Here is an 11,058-nt window from a genome sequence, read left to right as displayed (position 1 = left end):
CCTCTGCCTACAATAATTTTACTCTGTACAGTGCAACAAACACGTTCAGAGTTATTTTTAAATGCTTGACAATTATTTATTGTTTTATTACAAGGCATGTGCTAGGAAGATAGGATTTTTTCCTCAGTTTGTGAGGTGTAAAAAAAAAAAAAATTTAAGAAGAAGAAGAAGAAGGAAAGTAACATCACTTTGTAGAATAAATGAACCAGATATATGCAGCTGCACCTTGATAGTGTCTGTGCACCTTGGATTGAGGGTTTCTCCTTTGCCACTCCAGTGTCTCCGCTCCTCCCACCCTCACCTCCCTCCTCTGTTGAGCAGTGATTGTGTGATGCTGCTGCTGCTGCCACAATCAGAAGGGAATGGAGAGGGAGGGAATTGTTATTCATTGCGGGGGCTGGGGAAAAGAAAAAAAAAAAAGAGGGTGGGGATGGGTGTTCTGAAGGCAAAAGGCCACCTTCTGCCCTTCAGTTGTAAGAGGGGAGGAGCTGGGAGTGCAGGTGAAACTGTGACTAAGTGGAAGTTTTCATAAGCACAAAGTTAAAGCGTCCAGGCTGAAGCAGTGCCTTCCAGTGGGTGTATTGCACAGTATGCACCATGATTGACCTCTGCCAGAGGTGGGGGGTGTGAAGGAGACCCCTCCTTTGTGAGGATGGCCAAGGAGCTGAGCCAGGAAGAGGTGCTGGATTTCCTTTGTCAGGCTGGTGGGAGGGTGGCCAATGCCTCATTGCTGGGGCACTTCAAGCTCTTGCTGAGGGATCCCCTGGCACCGGCAGAGCAGCAGCTGAAGCGCAGGGAGAAATTCAAGCGCTACGTGAACTCGCTGGCAGTGGTGAAGCAGGAGGGAGCTGTCAAGTATGTGGTGCTGAGGAGCAGGTATCAGGATCTGCTGGGAGAGGACCTGCGGCGGCCACCAGCCCCACAGGACTTCGAGCAACCAGCTCACTGTGTGGGCAGCACCCGAGATGATCAAGTTGCTGACCATGGACAGGGTTACACGGGACCTCAGGTAGGCAGGGGATGGAGCAGCAGCGAGCCCGGTGTGGGGCAAGTTCAGGGGAAGGGGGGTGGCCAGTGGGGTGAAGTGATGCAGAGCGAGACCTTTGGACATCTACAGCAGAGCACAGTGGCGCCTCTAGGTGGACAGGGTGGGAACTGGGAGATCAGTGAGGCCATAAATGGGGAGGCATGGGAAGTCCCCTCTCATAAGGAGACTGAGCGTTATTCATATGAGAGCATATTAAAACTGCACCACCCATCACCATTCAACCTCACCCCCACACCATCAAACCTCACCCACCCAACATCCAACCTCACCCGCTCACCATCCAGCATCACCTCCTCATCCTGCCCCCCAGCTGACAGCCCTAGGCTCACTGCGAACAATGCGAATCTGACGCCCTCCCCAGCCTCAAGTGGTCATTGGAGACACCCACCTGCGGGACAGGACATAAAAGAAACGGCTAATCCTGCTTTTGTGGATGCAACCTGGAGGGACCTACAAGAACAAAGACAGGGATGCATGGTTTGCACTGAATTCCAGCCACCAAGTGTTCACTTAATGGGTAGACTCCCCCAGGAGCTGCACTCTGAGCAAGAAAAGCACCGTGACTGGGTGCATGGAGAACTGCAGAGTGATAGGAATTATTCTGAGCTATCAGTTTCCCCTCCCTCCTCCAGGTACATAGATTCAGCACAACCTCCCCCCTCTCTACTGCTCCCACATGACTCAGGTATCAGCCAGCCAGATGTGCTGCTGGCAGATTATCAGGCAGAAACTCCTAACCTCTCCCCTCCTCTGCCTGGGAATGATATACAAGGGATGTGGCTGTGCCAAATTCCCATCTTCAAGAGCATCAGATGCCAGCTCTCCCTGCATGATCTGGAGGACTTTATTGACCAGGAAAGCTGTGAAAGTGAAGGAAGTGACAGCGGGGAAGGTGGGGACTGTGATACAGAACACAGAGATGAGGAAGACATCTGCAGCGATTCAAGCAAGAAAAAGTATAGCATTGAGACAAAATTAGAGAATTCCAGGAAGTATCCCCCAAACAGGAAGCACTTTAGTAGAATAGAGCTGTACAATGGACAGCAAAGAGAGGATAACATGGGTGGCAAGGACACCGCGTTTGAAGGTGGAATAGTGTCTAGTTTGGGAAATGACAGCAGTAAATCTCCTTACACTGCCAAATCTTTCCTCACAGATCAGGCCCCCATCTTATTTGCAATGGCAGCCAATCCACCAAGGAACAGGATTGGTACACGCTTGCAGGAAAAGATGTCCTCCTCAGATGATGAATTGATTGACAGGGATTACAGAAAGAGAAGGCGCCCCTCACGCTCCAAGAAGACTCCCAATATTCCACTGGTGGCTCCGCAGCTTGACACAGACAGGCTCATAACAATAAAGCCTGTTACCTCCAACAGATTCATTGTAGACAATGGTCTTCCAGGGCAAAGACAAGTGCACAGACTATATGCCCCAAAAGAAGAAGCTGAACCTGATATAAAAAAGCCTTTTAATGATAGATCTTCAGCAGTGCCCCTAGACACCATGGAACATGACTGGATTGTTAAATCAGCCTCAGGGTCCTGGCTCCAGGTTTATGGATTGTTCATTAAGGACCCTCAATTGGCTTTACGCAAAGATTTCATCTCTGGATACACTGCTCTGCATTGGATCGCCAAGCACGGTTCCACGGAAATGTTTCAGAAGTTTGTGACTGGCGCCAAGAAAGCTGGGATGGAACTGGACATGGACATTAAGTCCAGTTGTGGATATACGCCTTTACACTTAGCTGCTATCCATGGGCATCACAAGGTGGCCACCATGCTGGTGGAAAAGCTCAAAGTAAATGTGAAAGTGAGGGACAACAGCGGGAAGAGGGCATGGCAATACCTGAGCTGCACAACCACTGGGGAAGTGTGGCAGCTGCTGGGGGCACCTAAGGGTAAAACAATTTTTGCATCTCGTTCCCTAAATACAACTTACAATTTAAGCACACAAAATACATCAAGCCAACTTAACAGAAAAGCATCGCTGGCGGCTTTTCTCAAGCCCCAACACCAGAAATGGAAAATGAACCACCTCCCCGCTTTAAGGGAAAGGGAGATCTACAGTGATTGAAAAACAAAACCCTCGTAATCCTCAATTGGGATGTTGACCAGTGCTTCAATGTTGTAAAGAAATGGTACTTGCTCCTTACCGGTCTTCCTTTGTATTGTAATTTATGCACAATTGTTTTATATTTATAGAAGTGAACATGCATAGCACGGAAATGTATTGCTTGAATGAAATTGTGACTTTACTTTAAACATAATTGTGTTCTGCCTCCCCCCCTCCAAGCTATGAGTGGGGGTCGCATAGTCAGGCTGATAATCATACAGCAGCCAGTTATCTAACATTCCCCCCTAAAGTGTCTGCAACACCATAAGAAACAAGAGGTCCATGCACGTATTTAAGGCAGAAGAGGTTCCCTTTCGCTCAAACTTTGCATTTTTATTGATACACAGAAATGAATAGAGCAAGTGATGCATACCACTAACTTGTGAGTCAAAATAATCCCTATTACTCTATGGCCCATATTTACTAAATGGTGCTGTTCCGGAAGATGCCTTATGGCCCTCTCAAGTAAATGTGCTGCCATCACTCGTCAACACAGTTTAGTAAATATGGGCATATATATCTACCACCAAACCCCATGCTGATACAAGGAGGACTGAAGAAGACCAAAGTAAGAGTGTGCTTTGCTAATAACCAATGCATGTTTCTAAGTTTTATATTACAATATTACAATCGGTGTACAGTGCTTTATAACACTCTGGCTTGTGAAACACTGAAGAACAATGTGTCATGAGACCATTAGTAGTGGATTGTAAGGGGGAATTACATTTACTGCCAGAGAGAGAAGTTTAATGTGCTGGATTTTGATGAGTGATAATTTCTGACTTTGAGGAATGCAGGTTATTGGTTATCTTGACTCCACTGCATGTCCCTTCACGGTCACAGCATCAACAAGGCCGTATGAAGGAAACAATGTACAGTAAACAAAAAAGGCAGACGTTTTCTTTTCCATAATGGCATTGACAACAAAGAGTTAGGGCCATATTTACTAAGCAGTGCTATGCCATAAGACACATGGTGCTGGCAGACCCCTTAATACCCATTCCACATAGAAAATATGGGCCTCAACCCATTAAACATACCCCTGATATAAGTTCAGTTTGATACTATGTGGACTGCACATACAGTAAGCTGCTTCAAACATATAGGAGTACTTAAAGCTGCAGTTCAAGCTGTCATTTAATATATATATATATATATATATATATATATATATATATATATATTTTTTTTTTAAATATATATATATGGGAGAAAACACAAAGTATATATATTTTTTCCCCATTCAATATATGCATCAATACAATCTGCACACTGACAAGTGATTAGCTAAGCTACAGATCGATCCGTTCTCCTGTAATCGATCGCTTGCTCTGGGTCTTTAATTCAGTTCTTGCACAGCATTGTGGGCAATGTAGTTCCTTTAATATGATTGACTGGGCAGTTACTAGATACAATTGGTGCACTGCTAGAGAGAGTGCGGGGCTCAAGAGCCAGAGCCTATCAGAAGGGGAAGCGGGCTCACTTTGGAAATGCTTCCTACATTAGAAACATTAAAAATGTCTTTAAAACATATTTTTTTGTAATTTTTAAATACTACAAGTATTTTCTCATAGTACACTGTTTATTAAAAAAACACACATGTAGGATATTGCTTGAACTGCTGCTTTAATGTACTTGCGAGTGCCAAAAATGGCATAAAAACTGTTTTTATTTATCTATGTATAATCCTAAAACCTGACCTGTTTGTGACCCCCTCACCCCCTGTGCAGGCCTCTGTTAGATACTAGCCAGCTGAAAAATATCTACCACCTTTTTTTGCCTGCCAGCCCTCTGAAATACTAAGCAATACCTCTGTGCTAAGGCAGATGAGCTGCTTCAAGGAGACTACACAATGTCTTGGCTCAATGACAGATTGATCCAGTCCTGTTTAATTTTTACTTCTTCCTTGAAGCTTTCTGGAATTGTCAGCCTGTTTCCTGTTTAAAAAAAAAAAAAAAAGGACTGGCTCAATATACCCTAATGGCTTAAAAGCAAGGGTTCTCAACTCCAGTTCTCAAGCCCCCAACAGGTCAGGTTTTAAGGCTATCCCTGCTTCAGTGCAGGTGGCTCAACCAGTGGCTAGGTCTGACACACCTGTGCTGAAGCAGAGATATCCTTAAAACCTGACCTGTTTGAGGGTCTTTAGGACTGGAGTTGAAAGCCCCTGCCCTAAACCCATGTGGTAGCTGTATTCTAAGCCCACTTAGTTATAGATGGTGATAAAGTTTGCAGAACCTTGGAATGCGCGTGTGAGGCCCTCGTGTTAGAGATGCAGAACAAGGCTTCCAAACTGCAGTTACATTTGCCAATTAAGGTTACACTAAAGGAATTTATTTTGCCAAGTCTAAAAGCCCCCACCCAAAAAAAAGCGCTCATTACTCTGTTGCTTTTTCCCTTTTTTGGATGTTAAAATTGACAAACAGGTACTTCTTTTCCAAGATGTGTTCCAGAGACATCTCAACTCAAGTCAGTAGATTCCCATGACGAGTGAGTTTACATGAAGTGAAGCTGAACAAAATGACCAAACTTGTATTCTTATGAATGTGAATAAAGCCTTTGTGGGTTTTTATTTTTTTTTATATTATAGCTTCTCAAGGTTTGCATGTTTTGGTATTCCAAATTATTAAATAGATGGAGCAGCTATCTTACATCTTAAATCAGGGGTTCTCAACTCCAGTCCTTAAGATACCCCTGCCCCCAACAGATCAGGTTTTAAGGATATCCCTGCTTCAGCACAGGTGGCTGAATCAGTGGCTCAGTCAAAGTCTTTGACTGAGCCACTGATTGAACCACCTGTGCTGAAACGGACCGATTGAGCCACCTGTGCTGAAGCAGGGGTATCCTGAAAACAACCTCTTGGGGGGCCTTGAGGACTGGAGTTAAGCACCCCTTTGTTAAGCCATGATCGACTCACCTATTCTGTGTCAGCTATATATATTGCACACTATACACACCGTACAATATACATAGTACACTGCTTAAACTGCAGATATGTTTTGTTTAAAATAAACTAATACACAGGTCAAAGTAAACATTTGATGCAATTACATTATTAACTCAAAAGCCCGTACACATTAAACAAATAAAAATCATGGATAAATTATCTAACAATCTTCACAACATAAGAAAATTCGAAACTTTTTTTTTTTGCGTTTCCAATGATGCAGCACAAAGCCAAGGCTTTCGTTTCACAGAAAATGTAATAAATACCCTTCAGGCTACGGCTCCAGTCACTGCGTGCACCAGTTTCAGCCGCAACCTGTGGTCTGTGGTTGGGCGTCAGGAGAAAAAAAAGGACATTGCGACGGAGGCGTGACAAGGGCACGGCCATGATGAACTGCCACCTTGACGTGGCAAACGCTCGGCCGTCCCGCCAAAAGAAAAAAAATCTTGTCATTTGGCAAAGGCGATCGCACATCACGCTTCGTGCAGGCGTGCGGCGACAGTGACTGGGGCCGGCCCCATAGGGGGCCGTATCTTGTTCGCACCGTGCACGCCATAGCACACGCAGCCGCGAGCAGTGTTGAGGAGGCCTCATCTCAGTGCTGTTTGGTGAAAGTACTGGCACCGCAGTGGCTCTTATAATGTTCACTGAATGCCGCACGTCTACAGATCCTGTGGCTTTCAAAGCAGAAGAAGATCACTTTCCCCATTTAGGCAACAAGGCGAGAGATCAGAGTCAGTAAGCATGTGGAACTCTGCAAGCATTACACGTTCGCACTCTAAGCAGTAATAAAACTGTAATAAAACTGCAATGATACTAGGGGTAAGAAGTACAATTACTGTTACTGTTTATGCACAGGGCTACAGTTTTACTTCCCTATTTAAAAAAACACGGGATTTACTTTAAAATGACCTTTCTATTTCTGTCTTTAAAGATCAATATTGTATAAGCCTTTCTAAATGTAGCAGGTATAGATTTTTTTGAAAATGAGACACAGCACCATTACGTTATCAAAGACACTTTGACCACTGGCTTAACAAAATGTAAAGATTGTTGCAGTAGACATTCAATTGTTTATGCTCTAAATATAGAGATGACTACATTCCTCTTTGCTACTGTTGTTGTAATTGCTTGCTACATTGGGTTTGGCCATTCTATGTGTCCTGCACAGTGAGTTTTGCAGCTGTCTTGTGTGCTGTTTCCCTTGTCTTTTCAAATTCATGCACAGAAAATCCAGCCTGATAGCACACATACATTTTCACGCTGAATATCAATTGAGCGACTATAGTTATTTATGTATGGAATGAGCAGCTTCGTATTTTCGTGGGGATGTGGAGATTAACTCACTCGTGGCATGCAGGGGCTTGTACATTATTTGAAGATCTGTTTCTTAAAATGATTTTAGCTAAAAGGTGCAAACTTATGTGAAACAGACAGTTTAAAAATCTATATATATTTTTACATTTACAAATCACTCTTTACTTTTTCATTGCTATCACATACTTAAAGGTACAACATTTAGGTTTATATTTACTAAGAGGATGAGGTCTCCAAGCTCCTCATCATCTCATCATCATCTTTTATCATCCCACCCTACAACCTGCCCCCTTGATCCTACTGTATTCCCTCACATCTTCTGCACTCGCTCTCTGGCACACCTAACCCCACCCTAAGGCTGCGTCCATTGTGCTGGAGATGGCTCAAGTGATGCTGGTGGCGCCAAAAACAAACACTAGGACGCAAATGCGTTTGTATATAGTGTGCGCGAGCGCGATGGGCGACCGGTGCTTCGCGCGACAACCAAGTTTGAATTTCCTGAGCGACGGCCGGGTCACGTGAGCGGTTCGCCCAATGAGGGCGAATCAGCTCTGACATCACGGCCGCGCCCCCCGATATGCCCCCGACACGTATCCCTGTCGCCTCTGCCTGCAGGACAGGAAATCTCCCCTGCTGCAGGCGAGCGTGCGCCACGGCAACGCGCACGCACGCTTCCACTATGGACGAGACGTTTATAGTGGCTGCGTGCGTGACATCCGCGCTTCTGTCGCTTGCGCGAAACCTGCACTGAGGTCCGAGGTGACAGGGAGGCGTGACATCACATGAACGGCTCGCCCTCATTGGCTAAACAGCGCATGTGACCCAGCCGGTCACGGTTCATCGCGCGTATGGTCCCAGCGCTTAGCTCCAGCGAGCACGCTCTCACCCTGGACAAGGCCTTGGGGTCTCCTTACTAATTCTCATGGATCTCTCTGCTGCATTTGACACTGTTGATCACCCCCTTTTCCTGCTCACTCTCTACTCCATTGGCCTCCGTGACGCAGCGCCATCTTGAGAATTTGTGGGGCCCTGGGCTAAGTGTAAATTGTGAGCCCCACCCACAAAGGTCACAATTTAAATACAGTATGTTTTCATTGAGCAACATTCAAAACTTTTAATGAAATTCTGGAAATATTATTACAAACACCAACATTTTATTTATCTATATGTGTCTATATGCGTTTTTTTTTCATTTGCAAAATCACAAATAACATCATCAAATTAGATTTTGAGAAGTAGATCCGATTCCATTGTCATCAAGGAAAGAGCGTTCAATCTTGGCTGAAGCAGCAACTGCGGAATCTCATTCTCAATAAAAGTTTTAACTTTTAAAAAGATCTTTCGCCTTTGCAGTTTGTGGAAATCATTGATAGAAAAATTCAAATGTTGACTCCAGTTTGTCATGCTGTAATAGTTTGGTCTGGATGGCGCTGGAAGTTGAGCCTGGACAAAAGCTCTCCCCAGCTGTTGCGGGCCTCTCTTTCCCATCGGGCCATTCTCTCTTGCCGGGCCTGCCTCTCTCCCGCCGGTCTCTCTCTCCTGCCAGGCCTGACTCTCCCCCGCCGACCTCTCTCCTGCTGGGCCTGCCTCTCCCCCGCCGACCTCTCTCCTGCCGGGCCTGCCTCTCCCCCGCCGACCTCTCTCCTACAGGGCCTGCCTCTCCCCCGCCGACCTCTCTCCTGCTGGGCCTGCCTCTCCCCCGCCGACCTCTCTCCTACAGGGCCTGCCTCTCCCCCGCCGACCTCTCTCCTGCTGGGCCTGCCTCTCCCCCGCCGACCTCTCTCCTACAGGGCCTGCCTCTCCCCCGCCGACCTCTCTCCTGCTGGGCCTGCCTCTCCCCCGCCGACCTCTCTCCTGCTGGGCCTGCCTCTCCCCCGCCGACCTCTCTCCTGCTGGGCCTGCCTCTCCCCCGCCGACCTCTCTCCTGCTGGGCCTGCCTCTCCCCCGCCGACCTCTCTCCTGCTGGGCCTGCCTCTCCCCCGCCGACCTCTCTCCTGCTGGGCCTGCCTCTCCCCCGCCGACCTCTTTCTCTCCTACAGGGCCTGCCACTCCCCCGCTGACCACTCTCCTGCCGGGCCTGCCTCTCCCCCGCCGACCACTCTCTCTCCTCCGGGCCTGCCTTTCCTGACAGTGTTCAGCAGAAGCTAGGACCAGCTTCTGCATGTGACCGGAGCAGCACCAGAGGCCTGAAACCACACCAAGGGAAGTCTGTCTGTGTGTATTGTGTGTATTAGGGGGGGAGTAATTATTGGGTGTGTATTCTGGGCCCAACATCTGTGCGTGGACCAGAGCGACACCACAGGCCTGAGACCACTCCCAAGGTAAGTCTGCCTTTGTGTATTGTGTGTGTGTGTTGGGGGTTATTTATTTGTGTGTGTGCAGCGGGTAATTATTGTGTGTGCATTGTGTGGGGTGTGTGTAATTATTGTGTGTGTGTATAGTGTGTCATGGGGGGGGTAATTATTGTGTGTATTGTGTGGTGGGGTCATTAATCTGTGTGTATTGTGGGGGTGGTAATTGTGTGTGTATTGTGGGGGGGGGGGTTGTACTTATTGTGCGGCATGACTACTGTAACCTTCTCCTAGCTGCATTCCTCATGTCCGCCTTCCCCAACTCTAATCCATCCAAAACGCTGCTGCCAGACTCATTGACCCCACTCACCGCTACACTATACAAATCCCTACACTGCTTTCCCATAGCCTCTAGAATCAAATGTGAAACCCTAGCTCTGACTTACAAAGCTCTCAGCGACACTGCCCCCTTACATCTAAGCCCTCATCCCCAAATATATCCCTAAGCGTTGATCATATCAACTTTGCCATTACTATAGCATCCTTGCAACAGTTAGACATGGGCCCCTAATGGATGCAATACAAAATGTATTTAGTGTAACATTTGTTATTGTTTGTCGCAAATACAGTAAGAAGAAAAAAAGCTGTATGGGGCTCAAACAAAGATCAGTGGCTTATATAAGCATGAACTATATTCCATAAATTCTTCACTGTATAGATCCTTGGAGTATCACATGTAATGATATAGACCTGTGGTCGAATAATGACTACACCATAATCCACCATAAATCGAATAGCTGGATGGAGTTCCACTTCTAGATGAGTAACAACTCCCACGTGCTAGTGTCCAGACATATATGCATCGATGTGGAAAACTGAAAAGGTGTACAAGAGTAAATTACTCACATCTGTATGGTCTTCTATGCGAAATTCCTCCACAGGTGTGTGCTTCCGTTTTTCCACGAGATCCAAACAGGCAGGCAAAGGAAAGTTGGAGCACCACTGTAAACAGTGAAAAGAAAAAACTGCAAGAGAGTGTGTCCCATAAAATAAAATATTTAATGGATCAGAACATCAGCGACAAAAAAACGAGCCCACAGGCCCCCACAACGCGTTTCAAGCGATACGCTCTTTATCAAGGTGCATACTGATCTTACCTTACCAGGTATCTGATATTCCTGCATTTTCCTGCCATCTGTCGCCCTCCGTCCGCTGCCTGAACACGTCACGAATGACGCGTCATGCGCGACACGAAGTGGTGACATCAGCGCGTCAATGCGTGTGTACAAACAAAAAACTTTATTGAAAAAAAAGAGAACAAAAACACACATATCCCAAAC

The 11,058-nt window shown here is 46.4% G+C and overlaps 1 protein-coding gene across 1 annotated transcript; it reads left to right on the top strand.

Moving 5' to 3' along the window:
* The first annotated feature begins 476 nt into the window (after nucleotides 1-476).
* On the top strand, nucleotides 477-5,600 carry SOWAHB (sosondowah ankyrin repeat domain family member B). Its single transcript, XM_075606752.1, has one exon. It carries the CDS (start codon nucleotides 653-655, stop codon nucleotides 3,125-3,127), a length of 2,475 nt encoding a protein of 824 aa, XP_075462867.1. The 5' UTR covers nucleotides 477-652; the 3' UTR covers nucleotides 3,128-5,600.
* The last annotated feature ends 5,458 nt before the right edge of the window (nucleotides 5,601-11,058 follow it).

The sequence above is a fragment of the Ascaphus truei genome, chromosome 1, assembly GCF_040206685.1.
Source record: "Ascaphus truei isolate aAscTru1 chromosome 1, aAscTru1.hap1, whole genome shotgun sequence".
Lineage (NCBI taxonomy): Eukaryota > Metazoa > Chordata > Amphibia > Anura > Ascaphidae > Ascaphus > Ascaphus truei.
The sequence above is the reverse complement of the archived record's forward strand: the minus strand, read 5'-3'. Positions and strand labels throughout refer to the sequence as shown.